The 23,446-nt window shown below is 39.6% G+C and overlaps 1 protein-coding gene across 1 annotated transcript in view; it reads right to left on the bottom strand.

Annotated features, from left to right (window-relative positions):
- The window catches only part of LOC126162598 (28S ribosomal protein S7, mitochondrial), an 85,197-nt gene that overhangs the window by 13,453 nt on the left and 48,298 nt on the right, over nt 1-23,446 (bottom strand). Inside the window, exon 5 of the mRNA XM_049919206.1 lies at nt 6,887-7,024. Within this exon, the coding sequence (XP_049775163.1) occupies nt 6,887-7,024 (138 nt within the window). The remainder of the gene's footprint in view (nt 1-6,886; nt 7,025-23,446) is intronic.

Here is a 23,446-nt window from a genome sequence, read left to right as displayed (position 1 = left end):
CAGTGCCACTAAATTTTGGCATTGCTAATTTCTCATAATTTTCACCCCGACTGAGTTTCATGAGCTGTACAATTCAATCACGTTAAATTTCATGAATAGAGTTTCTTAATGCCTGAGATGTACACCTGTGTGACCAGCCTGAATACCAAGTGTGTCGTCGACAATAAATTTCAGTCTTCTACTTCTGCAGATATTGTGGTAGGCCTATATGGTGAAGGGAAAATGATGGTAGAGAGTGATAAAAGTTAAAACACCCTGTCTCACTTGGATGACCATGCCATAAGCTGCAGAGGTTGGTTCACCTATGATACCAGTGCTGCCTCCAGGGTTGTGAAAACCAGTAGGGCTCTGACTGCCATGTGGCGCTCTGGCCTGTTACTCTGACAGTGGTTCAAGAGATGCATCGATTAACTGTGTGCCTTGTGCCTCATTTACTACTCACTATAATGGATCACTGAGTGTTTCTTATGTTGAACTATGCAACAATAGAGTTTCTGATGTCAGCTTGCCTTCACATAGAAATTTTCTGACGGTCACATTCCAAATAATTCAATGATACATAGATTAGTAAAGAAATTTCAAGTGACTGGATCCATGTTGGACAAGAAAGGTCTAGAAAACCAAGCATTTCAAGCAAGAATAAAATTCACAAGTTAGAAGCAGTCTCAGAAAGAAATTCAATACAATCATAGCAATACTTAGCACTCCACATGGTGTCCATAGCATCAGCTCCAGAGCTGTGCACAAACTTAAATCTCACTAACTAATGGCAGTACATTAAGTGGCCAAGTGGTCTCTGATTGGTATCAGTACTGCAACTGGCTATTTCAGCCTGTGGATGATGGAGTTTTCTGTTGAAGCATGGCTGCATTTATCAAGGCATGTGATGTTACACAACAAGCAATGTTGGAGATTTAGAACACACCTGTTATATCAAGAGCAGCTGCATAATGTGAAAACTGGAGTATAGTATGTAATTACTCCAATGTGAATTACTGGACCACTCTTTCTCAACCAAATCATAACTTCTGATGGGTATGTGAATGGTATACTGCAATCTTATCTCTCTGTGTTTTCCAGAGAACTAACAGATAGCGAAAAGACCTATGGTTATTTCATGCAGGACAATGCAAGAACACATGCCATCAATGCATCTAAGGCAGTGTTATGAGATTTTTTAATGGTAGGATAATTGATTAGCCTCCTCATTCCCCGGCTCTAAATCCATGAGACTTTTATCTTTGGACAACGTTAAAAGATTAACTATGTGCAAAAATACCTATAAACTCAGAGAGGCAGTATTCAGCTTGCAATCTCGTGAAAATAATGGGAAGCTTAATTTAATCACATGCTTCTTAGTTTATACTCACCTAATGGAAGACATACAGAGTCATGAGGCAGCTGCCACAGAAATTAGCTGATACACATTTAATGAAAGCTATAGGCATGCCTTTGTGTTGTTCGTAAAACACCCCGTACACTAACACTGGAATAATTTTAGGCTTCCTGTTGATTCACAAACCTCTCTAGTGTCTTTGTAACATCACTGAAAACCAAGCTGTTGGGTGCCTCAATTTCATACTCCATCCATTCATCCTTGGCTATTCATCCCTACTATTTTCTTCTTGTCAACAATGTTGCCGACTTCCCTCTCTCCAGCATTGCTTCATTAAATTATCAGGAGACAGACCACAGCATACTGCTTTGTTCCCACCAATTGAAACATCTTATTTATACTCAGGTTCAGAGTGAATTTTCTCTTTTTACACAATGTACAATTTCCTCTTTTCCTTCTTCCCTTCTCCTGATTAAATATGGAAACCATGTGATGCATTCATTCTGATGCTGCTGTCAGCTGTATTTTACTCTTTCTCTTCATTAATACAGCCTCAAATATACACAGTGCCCCACAAGAAAAGTGAAAAGGGGATAATGAAACAAAAGGAAAATTCAAAGGTTGAGAGAGTATGTGATGGTATTTCAGTCATTAAAAATCAAGTCAAATTTACAAAGAACTTGGCACTATGAGTCCACTTATCAGTGTTCGGTTGCTCTCCCTCTTTGTTGGATGCATGCATTGATTCATTTGGGGAGGGTGTCACAAAGCTGTTCTATCCTCCTCCTGAGACAAGCCAGCCCACAACTGCTGTAACTGACCCTTGATATCCCAGGTGCTGGGACTTTCACGAAATTGACGTCTAAGCTGGTTCCAAACATGTTGTATCGAGGACTGATCTGGCCACGGAAGTGCCTCAACAACATACAGACAGTTTACAGACACAAATGCCATACGTGGATAAGCGCTGACCTGCTGACCCCATGATACTGTCACATAAGGAGTAACACATGATGATGCAGGATGTCTGTGACATACCACTGTGCTGTCAGAGTTCTCTCTATCACTACCAGCTGTGATATGAAAACATTGAGGGCTCCCCGCACAGTGACGCCAAGAGAAATACCACTCTTTATCTCAAAAATATGGGAAGACTGAGAGACCTCTCCTCCATGTTACCAACATACCCACCTACGATGGTCATCAGGGGTAATGCCGAACCATGATTCATTGCGGAAGACAATGCAACATCATTCATCAGCAGTCCAGGCTTTCTGGTCATCTGGTCACGGCAGCACTCCAAATATAACCATTTCTGTTTTGGTGTTAATGGCAGCATACACATGGAATGGTAGTTCCCTAGTTCAACTGCTGATAGAATCGGACCAATGGTGCAGGATGACAGGGAATCCGTAATTTGGTGTGGTCCTGTTCTCCACTCAAATTCCTACTCTGGTTGGTCCTGCATTTATTCTCACAATGGCTGATGGTATCATGGAGAACATTTTACATCGGTTGGTCAAAAGCAAGAATCTTCATCACAGCATTGCACTACCAATCGTAGGTGCAGAACAATCAAGCTCAGATACTTTAATCATTGGTTTCTGTTTTGTCTAATCGGCACTCTCCTCAGGCTGTGTTACCTCCGTGACTCCCATGATTTATCTGCCTCCCTTTTCTACAAATGATGAGCCTGTTTGAAGAATGGGACACATACGAGAAATGTCTGCAACAACGCTTTCAACCTTTTAGGATTACTGATGCTATTTAATGTCCTGCCTTGTTCCTGTCATGGGTATCGCCAAGAATGTATCACGTCCTATGTCAACTTGCAGCTTCGCAGGACCCTCTTCTTTGAAATTTGACCAAATGTAAGAACTTCTCTTCAAAATACTACTGTAAATGCACCCATGTTATCACATCCTGGGTTGAGTTTTACTACTGTAGGAAGCAACCACATCAATTCTATCGAGCACGGGTGTCTGAACTCTGTGGGTTAAGCCGTCATTGTCATTTTCTGTCTGATGTGCATAAAGAGCCATATGCGGATCAGATGGTGAGAAATGCTATCATTCATTTAGCTTTGGATTGTGAGGTGTAAGAGAGAGCCCTCAAGTGTGAAAATCCATGCCTCTCCGAGGTTTTAGCTATAGCACAATCGTTTGAGGTGTCGCACGCTGCAGGTAACCAAATTGAGTCATGGTGTGAGGTATTACCAATCCAATCCTTTCCTCAACACGCTTCAGATAGTTCACAGGGGGAAGATTGATCACTGCGTCAAGGCTGCCAGCCTTGCTCCCAGCAGCAGCTGCACTAACAAAGTAAACAAACCAGTAAACAGCAACATATGCATACCACGCTCCCATCCTCCCCTTATTGTTTCATTAATCATGAGCACTGGGACTGCCCAAAATGCTGGGCACCTGTCATAACTGCAACAAAAATTGTCACATTGCTTCTGTTCGTAATGCAAAAATTCAGCACACATTGCTTCTGTTTGTAATGTCATATTCAGCATGACAATCCCAATCCAGATACGTACATAAATATTGTATCAGCAATTTCTGTTATGCCAAACAAGCTTTTCATTGATGTTATGGTTTTTTGTAAAGTTCTGCAGATGCAAATGGATACAGCAGCTGTGATAACCTCATTAAACTCACAAACTTACAAGAACTTGAGCTACCCTCCACTTCTCTTTGTGTCACGAAACTTAGTACGTTACAATAAACAGAGTACAGAGAATGTTTTTGGATTAGATGCTTTTGAGTTGTTTGGTTTTAACATTTCAGATGAAGTGAATCTAGTGTCCTAGCAAGTCCCATATACGCAGTTAGATGCATTATGTTCCGAGTTTTCCTCTTTGTTGTCTCCTTGATTGGAGTGTGCCAACAATTTTCAAGTGCACATTACCATGAAACCTTCTGCTCGGCCTCATTTTTTCTGGGTGTATCTTGTTCCAGTGGCACACAGGAAATAAGTCACAGGTGAATTAGATCACCACATGTAATCTGGTTTTGCTTGGCCAGTTGCATCAAGTGAATGGTCTATCCTCCTTATTTATAGTAAAGAAACCATCGGGCTGCTTATGCGTCTGGCAATTTTAAAGTTTCTGTGAATGCACAATCTGTAGTGGATACATATCTGATACTGCGCCTGAACAAATTCTTTGCAAAGTCATAAGGTGGTTAATATTTCTCAAAAACTGACAATTCAGATGCCTATTTACAACTCCCTTTAGATACAATCACAACATACGTTAGTTGTCAATACCCCTTGTAGACTGTACCAATACTTGCAGTTGCCTTTTGTAATCATCAGCGCACCCACTATTTTTCAACATTTTTTGGAACAACTTGCAGTGTCTGTGCAGGGTTGTACAAACTATCTGGATGATACTTTAGTTTCTGGTACCTCCACTGAGGACACTTACAAAATCTCCTTACTCTTTATTTCTGTCCTCCAAGTGGCGGGGTTGAAGTGTAATTTAGGAAAAGTCAATTTTTTTCAACTTTCTATCATTTATCTTGTATTTGAAGTTTCTCATGAGGGTCTCAAATCCCTGCATCAACATGTTTCTGCTGTTGTATTGCTTCCACTCCCAACATCAGTCAAAGAGCTTCAGGTTTTTTCCGGGCAAAGTCGCCAACTACCATAAATTCTTGCCTGGGACAGCAACAATTGCACAGCTGTTATATGCGTTGCTGTAGAAAGGGACTCAGTTTCGCCCCTGATGATCGGCTTGTGAAATCACGTTTTCCACCCTTAGACCATGTTGCAGTCTGCGCCCTGTTTAGTGACATACCAACCAGGCTCAAATTAGATATTCTCAGACAGAAAAGGAAGTTTTGGCCATTGTATATGCTGTGAAGAAATTCCATGTTTTTCTCCATGGTACCAAATTCCACTTGGTCACTGATCATAAGCCATGGGTTTCCTTATTCTGTCAATCTGCGTAATTACTAGATAAAGCAGCACATAACATTCAATGTTCGTCTATTTTCCTTTCGCATTACAAGTACAAGATTCATTTCCACCCTAGGAATCAACAAGCAAATGCCGATGCTTTGTCCTGCCTGCCGGCCGGTCCGAACCTATGATTTGATTACGAAGAATTGTTTTGTTTCCACATTGATGTTGCCACATGGCAGACAGTTGATGGCTTTCCTGTAACTAACATGCAGATCATGAAGGCTGTAGCTTTGGATCCTGTTTGTAGAAGATCATAGTTTGCTGGATTCACCACCTTCTCGTGTATCCACCCCCTCTGCAAGTATTACATCTTTTGAAATCGATTCTCTGTTGTGGACAGTGTTCGGGTTTTAGACACAGATCACACAGCCCCTTGGGTAGTGATCCCCTCACTGCTTTGTTCAGAGGTTCTCCATTTATTACATGCAGGTCATTGGGGTGTATCACGCACAAAAGTGTTGGCCCTTAGACGTGTATTTTGGTCCAGTTTTAATGGTGACATTACCTGCCTAGTTGCTTCTTGTTCACAGCATGAGACACACCAAGCACTTCCCTGGACGTCACTGTCTCCTTGGCTGACACTGTCCATGCATGTGATTGCATACATGTAGATTTCACTGGCCCTTTTCTCATTGCTTATTGGCTCCTGGTTGTTGTCACATATTCTCATTTTCTGTACGTTGTTCGTTGTGCTTCCACATCCACAACTGCCACCATCAGAGCCTTGGCCAAAATTTTTTCACTCAAATGCTTAGCCAAGATGTTTAGTATCTGATAATGGTCCACAATTTTCATCACAAGGGTTTGCAGCATTTTGCAGTGCCCATGGTATCTGTCACTTCCTTGCCCCGACGTTCCATCCAAAATCTAATGATGAAGTGAAATGCCTAGTGCGAACATTCAAAACTCAGATGAAAAAGTATGTTGCCAACTCTTCATCCCACGTTGCCTTAGATCGGTTTCTCTCCTCATACAGTTTCATGCTGACTGGTTATAAGAGCCCAGTGGAGCTATTCTATGGGTGCTAGCCGAGGAAGCAGCTGCACTTCCTGCATCCTCCAGCTGGACATCAACCCGTGCACCCACTGTGGCTTTCCAGCCAGGTGTAGCTGTCTGGATACACGGTTTTGGACGTTGCCCTAAATGGATTCCAGCTGTCATCGCAACATGCCGGGGGCAGCGTCTCTGCGACATCTAAATGGAGGACAGCCTCTGCTCGAGGCACCATGATCACATCACTGCTGCTTCTCTACTCCTGCACGGGTGTGACCATCCATCCTTGGTGGCCGAACCAACAGTTCCTCAATTGCTTCCGATGCCATGGTCAGGAATGCTGTCACCTGTTCCTGAGCAACTGCTGATAACAGTATTATTAGCACTGGCAGCACCAACACCAGAGCCAATGCCTAAGGTTGACATGGAAACAGCCCCAGCATCGCCATTCGACCATGTTTTTGTTAAGTGGTGTATATTATCACTGGCCCAAAGTTAAGTAATAAAAACATGAATTCTCACTGTTGAGGTTAGATTTTATGTTTGAAAATTTACGCAAATGAGATCATTGTCAAGAGACAGTACCTGATTATTTGCAGCATCCACTAATTCCCACGCAAGCTTTTCTGGAAAATGAACTGTGCGTTCTTTGTCTTTAGCTGCTTCAATTAACCATTTCATAGCCAGGAAGTATGAGCGCTTTTCAGTGATAGGCACAGGAACCTGGAAAGCCAAATTTCTTAACATAATATTCACTTTTTAATAGTATGTCACATATTGAATAGCGGTTGTTCATGAGACATACAAATGTTTAAACTCTTAAGAATAAGAAAAGGAAATTACAGAATGAATGAAACTTTATAGCACTGGTTCTTAGAAAATGATTTAACTGATATCTGCTTTCGGGAAACAACTGAAGTTTCAAATTTTGTGTAATAATCGTGTTGCTTTAGTAAACATACATCTTCCTCCACTGGTTGAGGTTACAGCAGCACTCCATGGGTAAATTGCAAAGGAATCTTTGTCCACATCCACATATATTTTCAGCAGCCAGTGCAGGGCATGATACAGTATACTTTGTTTGAACATTAGCAAATGTTAAAAATTAAACTATGCTGATAAAAGTAAGTTTAAAATGTAAGTCATCAAGTCTGAGCAAGCATAATGCAACAAACTTCAGAATCATGAGAACTAATGCTTGATTAGTCTCAGTTACTTTATACTACTACAACAAACAATATTGTAAAATGATATGTATGGCCTCCACAATTCATTGCAGCAAAGATTTTTGCATTGCAGTGAGGACTTTCAGCAGTTTCTCTACACCCCTGACACTAATATCTATTTCACTAATCTTCTTAGTGGTACGAGGATCAAATTGGGGCAAGACTCCTGTCTCGTCTGTGTGTGACTGGACACTAGCTTTGGTGATACTAATAGCCTTTATATATACACAGAATTTCTTTGCATTTTGCAAGAGATCTTTCAACAGCATTCTGGTGTGGTAGCCACTGAAGGCTTCACACATGGCTCTCTTGATAGCCAAACGTATAGTCTCTGTTTCTTTACAAGTTTCTTTACAGTGATTGTATAGTATGGAGGATTCCTCCTATCATAAACCATTCTACTGGTTACAAATCCACCCACTGTGTTGTCAACTATGCTGGTATAGTTCTTCTACATGCTCCTGTCCTGTACCAAAAGTTTAAAGTTCTTCATGAGATATGACACTACTACTTCTTTATCTATCTTACTGAACATTTAAATCTGTCTACATGTTTTAGTTGTCCTATGTACTTTGATCGTCATTGTTACTACAACTGCCCCTTGATCAATGATACCACTTTCAACTGGACATTCTACTATATGTAACACTTTGTAAAACATTTTTCATTCCAGAAGATTTATAAGTAGCCATCACTTAAACTGTCTACTTTTCGTTTGTGCAAAACATTACATTTTTAAAATATTTTAAAACCACTTGTACCTTAAGCAATTTGAAAAAAATAGTAATTCCCATCTTTTATTCTTACAAAGGGACCTTACACACTGAGTGTCTTCCATTTTCTACATACTGATAGGATTTGAAACTCAGTGCACAGACATCAGTTTCGTAAAGCAGTCTGATGCAATTTTCAAAATCAAACTTGAACATTGAAAACTTTTCGAGTGCAGTTAAGTACAACACATCTATAAACTATTAACATGGCATCAGTAGTTGAGTGCATAGTAGAATTGTATATTTGCTCTTTTGATATTTGTTAGTAGCAAAAGTTTTATTAACAAATAGAAATATGAAATCATAAATATTCAACCATAGTTTTTAATAAAAATAATCTTTTTATTTTTAATTACCACTAGTATGAAAATGACAGTATTCATAATAAATTAAAATTTGGTACATCAGTGCAAAACACTGAATATAAAATAATGTTCTTTTTCATTTCTAGAGACTGAATAATATTACTGAAGTACATATTTGTTTTCATTTAACAATAAGGCAGTTAGCACATCTGTACCAAACTTTAACTTATCTTCATTCAAGTAGTAATTAAAAATAAAAAGATGTTCTTTCTATTAAAAAAACTATGATTCAATATTTGTTAGTTAAGATTTCTATTTGCTAGTAAATATGACATTTAACTGATAACATAACAACAAAAAATTGCAACTAGCAAATTTTGAACCAGCAACTATGCAGTTACCAGACTTGTATATTACAGTTTGAGCTACTGATGACTACATTAATTATTAACAATTGTTTTGTACTAAACAGCACTAAGAAATCTTACCTTCGAAAGAAATTTTTTTGAGTTGTGTATGCGCCCCCCCCCCCCCCCCCTCTCCCCAGAACTGCTTCGCACTGCCCTAAGAAATTTATGTATTTGCACTGACCTTTAAATCTTACAAATATGAAGAAAACTGAAGAGGGCCAGTCTGCCTCTACAGTCTCTCTGTTAGATTAGCACAACTGATGGGATCATTATATATTCAAGTATAAGATTATGTTACTTAGGTTGTGCATATGCATTTTTAATCACTGTCCTCATTTTTTAAGGAGATCTAATTTCTAACATTCTATAACACTCTAATGCCTGAAGTTTATTTTCTCACGAGTAAACTTTTATGATAGCTTCATATCATCTTTTTGGTTCTTATTATCTTCATGCTTTATATCTTAACAAATTACCAGACTACCACAGACAAGAGACTAGTACAACCCATTCAAGAGGACTGCTCTGGTATTTGAGGTCTCTGTCAATTAGTCTTAACAGTAAACACAAAATAATTTAGAGAGAATTGAAACAGTTTACTGTAGTGCAAAGGGAAGTGTGAGAGGGATGCTTAGGACAAGAAAAACGGAATTGTTGGAAGAAAGGTGACATTATCATTTGGAAAGCCTGTAGGGTAGATTTAGAGAGATGGCAGTAAAGGCAACCCATGCAATAGCTCTATTGCCTCCATCATATGGTCACCATCTCCAGTTCTATGTGTGAACGGGTTTGGATAAAGAAAGTCTACTATTAATACAGAGCACCATCTACTACATGCTAAACACAGGTTTGCAGAGTTTATATGTCGATGATTGTAATCTAATTCTGGAAATGACATGTCTTTGCTTTTCTCATTTAGCACAAGTGTAATGTGCTGCAAATACATAGAAAGAAAGATCCCTTATCATTTAGCTACAATATAGTGGGTCAGCAACTGAAAGCAGTTAATTCCATAAATTATCTGGGAGTATGCATTAGGAGTGATTTAAAATGGAATGATCATATAAAGTTGATCGTTGGTAAAGCAGATGCCAGACTGAGATTCATTGGAAGAATCCTAAGGAAATGAAATCCAAAAACAAAGGAAGTAGGTTACAGTACGCTTGTTCGCCCACTGCTTGAATACTGCTCAGCAGTGTGGGATCCGTACCAGATAGGGTTGATAGAAGAGATAGAGAGGATCCAACGGAGAGCAGCGCGCTTCGTTACAGGATCATTTAGTAATTGCGAAAGCGTTACGCAGATGATAGATAAACTCCAGTGGAAGACTCTGCAGGAGAGACGCTCAGTAGCTCGGTACGGGCTTTTGTTGAAGTTTTGAGAACATACCTTCATCAAGGAGTCAAGCAGTATATTGCTCCCTCCTACGTATATCTCACGAAGAGACCATGAGGATAAAATCAGGGAGATTAGAGCCCACACAGAGTCATACCGACAATCATTCTTTCCATGAACAATAGAAGACTGGAATAGAAGGGAGAACCGATAGAGGTACTCAAGGTACCCTCCCGCCACACACCGTCAGGTGGCTTGCGGAGTATGGATGTAGATGTAGAGACGGTGATGTACTCTTTCTATGGCGTCAATCAATAAACTATTCTCCCAACCAATTTCAATAACAAGCGGCAAACAATCAGTAATCTTTAAAGGTAATGATAAGGCAAAGGATTAATTTTCTCCAACACTTCACTTTCGATTTTGCATTTATTGTCACGCCCTTCAGTGCGAACCACAGAACAAGCAAGTGTAACAATGAGAGAATATTTGCACTCATAATATTTGCTATATAACTTGAGAAATACTTAATAAACAATAGGAATCTAAAATTATTCCTTTTTAACAAACATATTTTTCAACAGTTAATAAAGTCCCATAAACTTGAGCAAGGATCACCTTTTCGGTCCCTGAATAAGTCCGTAGGTAACATAGGGGACAATCAGACATACATTAAATGTTACACCACTGAGGACAATCACTCATTAAGAATTATAACCACAAATTAAAGAAGATTCATTTAAAGCAATTAACATCAATAGCATATAATTAAGTCACATCCCAGCAAATGTATCAAAACCAAATCTTTCAGTTCTGTAACAACATTGGATCGTGGAATACGCCGGATTACCGACACAAAAGGCAAAATTTTACCAAACAGCAATTTCTCCAAACCGAGAACCATCTTAATAGTGTACAATACTTAGGTTATCCAGAACTACTCTAATTCACCTTTCTTGGGCATAACGGTGGAGTAGATAATTAACCTCTTATTTCATTCTCCTGGAACACTGAGTGGCAATAGACGCTCGGGAAACTCTTACCCCAGCGTGGCTCATGAAAGAGGATGGCTCCAACAGGAGGAAACATTTACCCGAACTGGAAAGGGAACTCGACTAACACGAGCCACTAGGTTGGACAAAGACCAGTTGGTTAATTTTAATCATTAACCAAAGCTTCCTGGCCAGCGGATGAAAATTACAGAGGCAAAGGTAGCTTTATTTGTGCTCACAAGAATTGATAACTTCTGCAAATGAGATTCCGGCAGAACTACTGCCGTAGTATCAATATGGGACTTCGGAGCTGAGGAGAGCAAGTCAACAACGGTCTCTACCCAATAAGCCCAACATTTCAGACAGACTGAGCAACTGACATCAGTCGTGGCTAGGCGGATTACCAAATAGAAACTACCTTAATATAATTAAATAGAGCACTTAAATGCCACGGGGACTAAACTCCTTAACACAAGAATATGTACCCAATAACAATGACTAAAGTTAAATATGCCTACATACTAAAACACAACAGATATTGGCAAAGATAAAATCTTCTCGGGTTGACAGCCAAGTCAATGTGTTATTCTCCAGCAACATTTCAGCAAGTTTCTGGAGAACAACACATTGACTCGGCTCTCAACCTGAGAAGATTTTATCATTGAGATTCGCTGAGAAAGCCTGCATTCTCAGATATTGGCGAACATTAACATAATCTTGCATTTCAGACATCCATAACAATGTGAATATCCAAACAGTGACCTACGCCGTCCATGGGAAAACAATGGCTTGCAAAAGGTCCACAGCAAATTATTCTTATTATTTTTTTTTACAATGTGCACCTTAAGTCAGCATGGCGTTCAAATGCACGATCATGCAAGGGGGCAGTAACACACACGCAAAGTAATTTCCGATCACAAACTCAAAGCAGAGAAACGTTGCCATGCAGTTATTAATAGCTCCCACAACACTGGGAGATTGTTCCCGCCAGATGACGACCGTTGCACTAACTAGATGAAAAATCTTATTTTCAGTGACGACACCACCTTCTGTAGGTTATTGGCAGTTGCAGATGGACTTCAAGGCTTCCCCAGCCCATGAACAGAAACCAAACGTTGTCCACAGATTTATGGCCTCTTGTGTCCTCATGCCCCGGGTTTTTGAGCCCATCCAGACTTAGCATAAAGGGACTGAGCGTCCCACTGCAGAACGGTCGTCCAGGGACAAACACTCATCTCAACTGCCTCATGCGCCCTCGGCATGGCACACAGTGCCTCCTTCCAGAGCGCGCATTAGCAGAGGCTCTGCAATGCCCTCTAGGAAAGCACAGAAATTCCAAACAGGAGTAAACCAAGGGAAAAACAGGAACCGTGGCAAACGACATGGTTCAGATGGAACATTCAAGAGTTCACCTTGACACCTCATAGAGAAATAGCAGCAAGTAATGGGAAGGATCATCTTTTGCAGTCAATGTGTACACCTCCGGACCTTGTGTAACGTGTTGCAGATGCTGTTCTGGTGGCCACTGAGGGTACATGGTGCAACAATTTGCAAATTGTGACAAATGTTGGAGTAAATGATGGCTGTCGTCTGAGCTCCGAGGCCATACTTGGTTCATTCCAGTAACTGGCAAAGAAGACCAGTCTTGCTCATGAATCTCAGTGAAGCTCACAATCTTCAGCATTTTCCCAAGAACTGATTGTGGTTTACCGGTTGTGAGCTGAATAAAAGGGTGGAACCAGAAACTGGAGGCTCTGTGGCATGCTGGACTGTGACTTCCTGCACTTGTGCCATATTGTTAAGAACCGTAGGGTCCTATAAAATAGGTCAGGGGTGCACTACACATCAGAGGTTACGACCAAGAGAGCTGACTGTTGTGAAATGCACACAAGAGTTTCTTTTAGATCTGGTTACTATCTACCCAGTCCAGATAATGATAGCTGTAGGAGGCTGAAGTATTAGTGTAACACTTAAAGAAATGTCGCCCAACAGATGATGCTATCAAAGCATTAGCAACAAGATCTTGCAGTTTGAAGCAGTCCTAAAGGACAATGGAGCTCATACAATACCAGCTATAGAAAGCTGGATACAACCAAAAATTGAAAGAAGTGAGACTTTTTTGGCTATGTATGAGTGTATATTAAAAGAATAGACTAATTGGAAATGTATGTGGCATACCTGTTGCAGTAGCCAAGAAACTCAATTCCATCAAGATACAAACTGAAGCTGCATGAGAAGTAGTCTGGGCCTGACTGATTATAAAGGATGGGCATACACTTATAACCACCAGACTAATCTCCAGGTGAAACTGAAAACTTTAGATAAATCCTCATTTTGCTAATACATATGTTCCCAATCATATAGTCATCACTGGAGGGTACTTAAAACATCCAAAAATTGACTGGGATGATTACACAATTGTAAGTGGCAGATGAGTCAAGGAATTCCAGGAAATTAATAGCAATTACTTTCTTGGAAAACTACTTGGAACTATAGGTATAAAGGCTATTAACAAAACACAGCCAAAACAAGTAGAAATTACAATTTCAGCCCACTGGATAGGCATTAACATCATAATGAGGAACTTGAAATATGTAGCTCTGCAGCAGGAGCATTTAGAGGCACTGTGGTTAAAGTGTAAAAGAATAGCTGATAAAGCACTGAATACATATGTACCTAGATTCCATGGCATGCAGTCACTGTAAAGAAACTTACAGAGAAACTGCGAGTATTGCATAATACATAACAGGTATGGGAAAAAAAGAGGTATATACATAGAGAGATGCTGAATAAAACACTTTTAGTTGTCAAGAGGGTAATGCCTGAAGCCTTCAGTGACTACTGCAGTACAATCTTAGCAACATACCCCACAGAAAATCTAGAAGATTCTGGTTACAAGTAAAGGCAGTCAATGGCATCAAAGTTAGTGTCTAGACACTCACAGATAACAGTGGAATCAAAGTTGAGGATAGTAAAGCAATAGGAGAAATGTTAAACTCCATTTTTAAATTGCCTTTTACAAAGGATATATAAGTGAGTGATGTACATATTAATGTCAGTGGCATTATCAAGCACCTGAAATCGCAAAAACTGAACAAAGTTCTAGAGTCTGAACTCATCAAAATTCTGGAGCCCAACAGAATCTCTATCAGATTCTCTACACAATTTGCAGATGAGTTAACTCCCATTTTGACCATAATATATCACCGACCTCTCGAACAAAAAATGGTGTCCAGAGTTTGAAAGAAAGCGTTTGTCACACCTGTCTGCAACAAGAGTAGCACAAGTGATCTACAAAACTTAATTTTGAATTTCATTGACGTCAGTCTATTATAAAATCTTAGAACATATTCTAAGCTCAAGCATACTGAGATATCTCAAAAACAATGATCTCCATGCCAACCAGCATGCATTTTGAAAACATCGGTCTTGCAAAATCCAACTTGAGCTTTTCACACATGATATCTCAAAAGCTATGGGTCAAGGCTATCAGGTGGGTGCAGTATTTATTGACTTACAAAAAGCACCTGATTTAGTAGCACACCAAAATTTATTAACAAAAATACTATCATATTGGCTAGCAAATGAAATTTGCGACTAGACAGAGGATTTCATGGTAGTGAGGCTACAGCATGTTATCTTGGATAGAGAGTTATCAACAGATCTGCACCAGGGAAGTGCATGAAAGACTTGCTGTTCATTGTATGGAATACTAAAATAAAGTCCACCCCCACCAGTGTTTCTTTGTTACGGTGTTCTTTTGTATGAGAAGGTTAATTTCAGGAACTACTGTTGGGATTTTAATGTGTTCCTCACTAATATATGGACTGATTAACAAGCAAGGTTATGTATATAATTAATAAGTGTAGTAATGATGAGTGTGTAAGACATATATTTTGTTATCCATTCCATGTAATGGGTATCTGGAGTCACATCGAGTGCCAATGAGAGAAAAGCAGTAAAGTAAACAGCCAGCACAGCTCCAGAGAATCAGAGATCAGAATCCACACATATCTATCTATGCAAGTTTCATTGATGTCAATGTGAAGACTAATGTCAGGAACTACTGCAGGGATCTGGATATGGTTTTCACTAACAGGTAGAACGATTCACGGGGATGGTTTGTGTAATTATTTTATTATCGCTGTGTCAGACAGAAGTCGTCTGGTTGTAGACACAAAGAACCCCTTGAGTGTGGGGATGCAAAAGGCCAATGATGTTTACGGCAATCAATGCCCCATATAATGTCTGCCCTGCAAACACAATATTGGCTGCTAGTGGCAACAGGGGGCAGAACTGGAGTTGCCCAATGGTGAGCACAGCATGAGGCTATGGTGTGTAGTTGACCTGCTTAGTCGACATGTAATTCACAACAGTGCTTCAGTGCAAGTGGTGTCGATACAAAGCAGAGCAATGGCAATAATAAACAAAGCAAACACTGCATTATATCTACAACAGTTTCCAAAGTTGACATTTCATCACAAAGGAACCCAAGGAATTTCATAGAGAAAGAACTAGCTGATGAAATATTAGCATTTCTGCGAGATGAGTCGGTGGAATGTGTGGTCTCATAAACGCTTGACTGTGCGGACAATGTACATGATGTAGCAGGACTTTGAATTTCGCTGTGCTACACTCGTTTCCTCAGATATAAATTATACCGTCGCAGCTGTATGAGCGCTCGACGGCAGAGAAAATATATAAGAAAATGAAGGTACTAAAATTGTAACTCTTTTTGTTTTCTATCCGTCTTTTGTCTCTTGAGAGCGGAAGCTTAACTTACTTATTAGCTAGTCTTGATCAGATTAAGACGAAAAGACTCATTGATGTGCATATGTATTGTGGAAGTTGGTATGAAATTCGGACGATGGAAGTAGCAACGTAAAATAAATTGCATTCAGTACCAAGATGGTTTTGATTTGTATAAATTAGTGATTCCTGGACGAGTGCAAGATTTCAGAGCAGCTACTACTTTTCATGCAGAAATGAAGTGGGAGATTTTTGAAGACCTGGATGCCGCACGAAAGAAGACATGTTAACATGGTAAAAGATGAACTCTTATCTACAACCTTCCCCCCTATTAATCACATTTTGTTATTCTCTGTTCTCTTTCAAATAATTTTTGTAGTGGAGATTGGTTTGACTTTTGCTCAGAAACGCCACAAGGACCACCACAACAATAGCTTTTCCGAATCACTAAGTCCGATAACTTTTCTGTAATACGAAGTCCGATTTGCATTTTATTCTTTCCCTTTTTCACAGTCATTAAAGATTTTAAAACCCCCTTTTCATTCACCATTTCTTCCCACATTTTAAATCCTTTCTTTTCTTCTCTTCTCTTTTTCTTTTTATATTAACCACTACAACTGGCTCCCATGACAGGCCGCAATCTTCGGATGTGTCGTTTTTGAGCAAATTTGAAACTTTAATTTGTATTTTTTCCCAACAGAGAATAACCAAAAATCCTGAAGTTCAAATGGTAACTAAAAGACTAACTTTATTGTACCTAATCAAATGATTATACAATAATATTGTAAAGAATTTTTGTAACTAATTCAATCTGTTTTTCTTTGCATTGCATATATTGATGCAAAACTGTTACCTTGAGACCTTTTGGTGATTATCCGACAGAGATGTGTTAAGAAAATCCATATTTTGACGAATACGATTTACGCAGAAGTGACTGACCAGCTGCTGCAGGACAGAAAATTTAACGGTGAGTCACACAATTATATTTCATTCAAACATTCAATAGCAAACTGCAGAATCCATTTTTCCCTTTCCACACATCCTGTAGTTTTCTTCTAGATTTTTCCAAAATTATCTATCTCTATTGTAGTTTGTGGTAATTATAGTATTGTTGTAGCATATGAAGATCGTGAATTTGACCGTCAAACAGTCATTTGTTATGAAGAATTTTGCCCGCCCTGCTGCATCTTTCTCAAACCATTGTTGCAATAGAACAATCATTTACATTGATGAGAAAATATTTCAACCTAAATTTGAGTCAAATCTTTATTAATCAGACTTATATTATTCCCTTTTTGACTTACGATTATACATCTTATGACAATGGAACGCGGTAAGGTCGAGATAGTTTTGGCAGATGAGTTAAGTGAAATAGATTCATCGTTCAACCAACAAGAAAGTCTGCGTTTCCCTCCATGGATGAGTTCACAGATCAATGCAATGATTTTGCCTCAAACTCACAACCTTTGTGATAATACACAGATAGCGACTTTAAAGGACGAAATGTGGAATGGACGCGAGACTAGACCATCAGCGCCATTGTTAACATCAATGTCAGAACTGAATATGAGATAAATTCAGCAATGTGACACAAATCGGACACAGGAGACTGACAAACTGGACCGACTATTAGAGTTATTTGCAGACATGAAATGAGACGTTAGTCAGAAAATTGACATATTAAACCATACTATGACCGAAAATTTGGAACCAACAACAAACAGATGACAGAATTAAATACCACCACTCAACAGCTCAGCCAGCGATTTGAGACATTGTTCGACCGAGTCACTAAACAGGAAGAAACAATATCACCCGATGTGAGAATCAGTTAACTCAAATAGTTAATGTGCAGCAGGAAGTGAACACCCCTGTTTAAGAGTCAGCCCAGGCCCACACTTCAGCTAGCTCCACCGAAGAAAAGCTGACTGAAGAAGTGGGAAATATTACCCAACAGCTCACAATGGTAGTTCTTGAACAAACCCACCTCAAAGAAAAGATAGAAAAATTAGAAGACCGAGCGGACCTCGCGTCACTAAACGACGACACCAACATGGCAGAAAGAATTGTACATGAATGTAAATTATGTGACTACTATCTGGACAAAAAACTTGAAACAATTACACAGGACATACTTTCAAAAACAAAGACACATGTTAAAGACGAGACAAAACACATAGAAGACGAAGTGACAAAATTACGAGACAATGTTGTGCCGTGTTTGGCGATTGGTGCAAACGCATCGTCAGGGAATGACAGAACAGCTAAAACCATGGCTAATGACACAGACAGAACACCTATTGTGGAATCACCCATTTCCAATCAAAATTACAATGTGCCGCTTTCTTTTCCACCAAACGAGCAATATTACGGTACAACACCTAGAGTAGCAAGTGACATAAACCACATCAATACAGTTATGCCAACTGGCATGGCCGATGACACGTTTGTAAGGCATGGATATTTCCAGACATTTTCCAGTGAGGACAAGCACAAAGTCCACCCTATTGTGTTTTTTAGATCATTTGATGGTGTTTTTCCACGCAGTTGGTCAGAAGTCAATAAAATCAGATACGTCACCAATCTCATGAGAAGACGAGCAGCTAAGTGGGGTGCTGCTATGAAACAGCGGTGCCTTACGTTTGAACAGTTCGAACAAGCCATCTTGGATGAATTGTGGTCCGAGAATGAGCAACAGAGTCTAAGGAGAGAAGCGTGCAACCCTGAGACCTATGACCCTAAAAAAGAGACATTAAGACAATACTTTGAGAGGTACCTAGACAAGACACTGTACTGGTCCAAACCAGCCGACTTGCCAGCGATAACTGACACTTTAAAAAACCACTTACACTTTCCATACCGAGACAGATTAATAGGAGTACTGGAGAATGACATTAAGACTTTCTTAAACTTCTTAGATGAAATAGACGTAGTTTACAGAGGCGATTCACGCCATTCAAATTTTACTCATATTAGTAACCAAAATCAGCACCCATCACCGTAGTGACGGTGGTTGGTGGAACCATTCGTCCGCACCGCGGCACAATACGATGCCGGCGCGCGAAACATATTCAAATGGAAACTTGTATGACGGTAGGAATAACCGCAGAAATTCGAGGAATAACAATAACAATAATTATCACCCATATCAAAATGGTAACTACATGCAAAATGAAAATCACAGACAGTACAACAACAACTGCAATAGGAGACGTGAGAATAACCGGCACAAACAGGACTACTTTGACAGGAACATGCCATATAACAGGCATAATTACCACCAAAACAACAACAATCCCAACAATCACTGACAGAATATGTGGAACACACAAAATTCACGCATGACAAATCATAACCCTCCATGGAATCCGTCGCTGTTCCCCAGTACAGTTATACACTCCCTGCCACAAAGTAGCAATAACAATTGCAGCGCACCATCAGCTGACGTGTGGGTGCCAACCGGCCTGAATGTAAACATAGTGGAGTTGATCAATGAATCCAGCCAAACACAGCAGACGATGGAAAATAGTAGACGACTGAGCTAAGCGCTCGTGCTTCGGTCGTGAGGTGTTGTAAGAGCGCAAAGACTGAGATGGTTTGTTTCCTCAGGTACGATGACAAAATGACAGCAGAACAGGAATTAACCGACGAGAAAAACATTAAATCAGACAGTTGTGTTAAAGAATTCATACAAGCTATGGCATGGGTTACGTTTAATGATTATAATGTACAAATTTTATTCGATACTGGTGCTGCTGCAAGTGTGATGTCAACCGCATTCTATAATGAATTGAAACAAATTATAAACATACCTACTTTACCTGTACAGAACTGCCACGTGTTTTAGTGCCACAGGTACTGAATCTAAGAACATATGCATGCAAGCCCTAGTTAACTTCATGTTTTCCAATACACAGTTCAAGTGTAATTTTCTGATTGTAGACAAGCTTATTATACACTGCATCCTAGGGTTGGATTTCTTGAATGAACACAAAGCAATCATAGTTTTAAGTAATGGCATATATCACTTATCTGTAGGAGAACAACAAAATGAACAAGACGATTGATCCACGACAAAAACATTACAAAGTAAGTCAATTTCAATTGGTATATCCTACCATAGTTAGTGTATGTAACTTAACACTTGAAGATTCAGACTATCAGGAGATTGAACAGGATTTATTGTATCAGAAATGTGTTGAATCTGACTATTTAATGAAACAACAGCAAGAAGAATTGTACAAATTATTATGTGATTATGCACAAGTTTTCACTGAGAGGCCTGGTGTAATCAGAGGTTACAGCTACAAAATGGATGTTAAGCCACATAAGACTTATTGTAGGACACATTATAATATTCCATGGGCGAAGAAACCTGCAGTTTTACATGAAATCGAATGTATGTTGACCTGGGGTGTCAGAAAAATCACATTCCCCTTATTGCAGTCCTATCCTGGCGGTAGGCAAGCAAGATGGCAATGTCAGATTGGTGCTAGACGCACGTGAAATCAACAAAATTATTATACCTGTTAACACAAGACCCGTCAACTTGGACGAACAGTTGCTAAAATTTTATAATGTACAATACCTAACTAATATTGACCTTCGCTTATCGTACTGGCAGGCGTCCCTTCACAATGACAGTCGTAAATACACTGCTTTCCTTTGTGAAGGACGCAGTTATCAGTTAAGTGTGTTTCCTTTTGGTTTGTGCGTAAGCGCCGGTGTGTTCACCGAGGCGCTTGACGCCGTTCTCGGCCTGTGTTTGTTGTCACGCGTCACGGCGTACGTCGATGACATTGTTATGGCAACAAATACGTGGGAGGAACATATTGATCTGTTACAGCAAATTTTATTTAAATTTTCACAAGCTTGAGTCACAGTAAATCTTTCAAAGTCCCACTACAATGAGGAGTACAACGATGATATGTGCTTAACAAGTGAAAGTGATACTGAAACAGGTGTTGAGGCATGCAGTTCATCATGCTTGTCGAATAGGGAGAGATAAAGCCTGTCTCCAGCGAAGCATAGTAAAGAACAGTTGTTGTCCCAGGAGCAGGTACTAAACATAACTATGTACATTGAAGATCATCCACAACATATTACAAAAAATTATAAACAGATTTCAAATAAACCTACAAGCCATGCGGGGTGGCCGCACGGTTTGAGGCACCATGTGACAGATTACGCAGCTCCTCCCGCCGGAGGTTCGAGTCCTGCCTTGGGTGTGTGTGTGTGTGTGTGTGTGTGTGTGTTTTATTCTTAGCATAAGTTACTTTCAGTTAGTTTAAGTAGTGTGTAAGTCTAGGGACGGATGACCTCATCAGTTTGGTCCCTTCAGAATTCACACACATCTGCACATTTGTAACCTACAAGAATATGACCACCTAGTGCATAAGAAAAACTTACAGATATTCAATGGAGGACAAGGTGCACTTGTTACAAAAATTGGCATTTGCGCATTTCAAGCATGCTCAATACAATTTACAGGATGTGCATCATGTGACCTATTACATTACGCATTTAAAACTGCATGCGAGATAGACTGCAGTGACTTGAAGGGTAGCATTGGATGGTTGCATAAGTTCAAAAAGGCTACAGAATTGGAAGATGTAAGATAACGAAATTACAAACAAAGCATCAACTTGATGATGCACAACAAGCAGCAGAATCGGCCTGCAAATTTGTAGATGAAATCAACAAACTTATATCATCATTCAGAAAGGAATTTGTTTTCAAATCTGACCAATTGGGATTTGAAGAGGAAATGCATATGAAAGGAACCCTGGAAATTAGAGATACCAAGAGAGTTGTATCAAGATCAATTAACATCAACACCTCAACGCATTTGTAAACAATTATGCTCGCTGTTAATCTGGATGTTAAATTGGATGGAAAGTTACTTAGTGTGCTGTGAGAGGTTGGAGATGCTTTGCCCCCTGAGATACTTTCTCGTGTGCATGATCTTGCAAGAGCAGAGGGGAATATTTATGTCACAGCAAGAGGCAGGAAAATGGGCTTAAGAGAACTAAAACTATGGTATGAGCACTGCTTTTGGCCAATAGCTGGTCAAAATAGCTTGCTTTTGCTTCCTGGTCTGCATATAAATATCATTCTCCTTTAGAGCAAACTATCCCTCCTGAAAAGTGTGTGATATTGCAACTCATATCACCTAGAACCACTGGACAAGCCCGGGCTCTAGATGTTTGTTTTTTCCGTGCCTATTAAAATATATTATTGCACTATCTGCAGCTATGCCTTAAAGGATAGCCAGTTTCACATTAAGCACCATGACAGACTGTTTCACATTCAGTTGTGTGCCATCACATTCCATCAGTTCTCATCACCTCATTTCACCAATATGATTCTATATGCATTCCTTAAGAGTGGATGCCTAGCTGAAAGTCCTGCTCAGTTTGCAACTCCCACAGAGTTCACCTACAATCTTGATGGTGCAAACCCCTGTGATCACCATGGCATGCCATTTTTCATTTGGTGTTCATGGTGCAATCTAATGGTTTGTTTTGAACATTTCTTGAATGTCTACAATGTCCATTTTGCAAAGTGTAATACGTACTTCTCATAGAAGGTTGATCTCTGCCACTACTGCACACTCATTTTCTGTCACCATCCTGATGCACATGTTGAGTCATTAGCAGCTAATGTTTTTCCTGTCATAATTGTTAACACAACACTTTCAAATGAGCCTTACTAAATACTGAACTTGCAGCCTTGCATTTGAGGGGTTCCTTATTAGTGCTACCTAAGTGTTGTCTGCTCTATCCAAGGCAGATAATTATAGTTACTGTGACACGAAATACAGTGGAACAACGGCAGAAGTAAAGCTTGAGGGAAGGTACTATGTTTTACATAAATAATGCTCTCGACCTACCCAGTCCACATCAAGGCTCCCCTCCCCTTTCCCCTCTCCACATCACTTTCCTGAATACCACTACTCTACTCACACACCAATTTTTTAAAGACAGCTTAGTCGGTAAGTGCACTGCCTGTGAAAGGCAAAGTTCTGGATTGTAGTCTCAGTCTGGCACTGTTTTAATCTGCCAGGAAGCCTCAGTTAATGGAAGTCAATGATGCAAATCAACAATTTTAGTGGTCAGCACTAATGCTATACTTGTAGATAAATGTAAACAGTTCATTATTAACTCTCTCTCTCTCTCATGCACTATGGACGAGTTTCTCCATAAGACCTGGGCAGTAAATCACAAGAATTAAGAAGCATGGTCAGTACAGAATCTTACATGGATTCAATCAATTAACAGAATAATATTCAAATTGTAATGACTGATTGCTGGTCATTGTAGCTATGAAGACCAGAATTATAAATTTATAAAGAG

This window comes from Schistocerca cancellata, chromosome 2 (genome assembly GCF_023864275.1).
Source record: "Schistocerca cancellata isolate TAMUIC-IGC-003103 chromosome 2, iqSchCanc2.1, whole genome shotgun sequence".
In the NCBI taxonomy this organism is placed as follows: domain Eukaryota; kingdom Metazoa; phylum Arthropoda; class Insecta; order Orthoptera; family Acrididae; genus Schistocerca; species Schistocerca cancellata.
The sequence above is the reverse complement of the archived record's forward strand: the minus strand, read 5'-3'. Positions and strand labels throughout refer to the sequence as shown.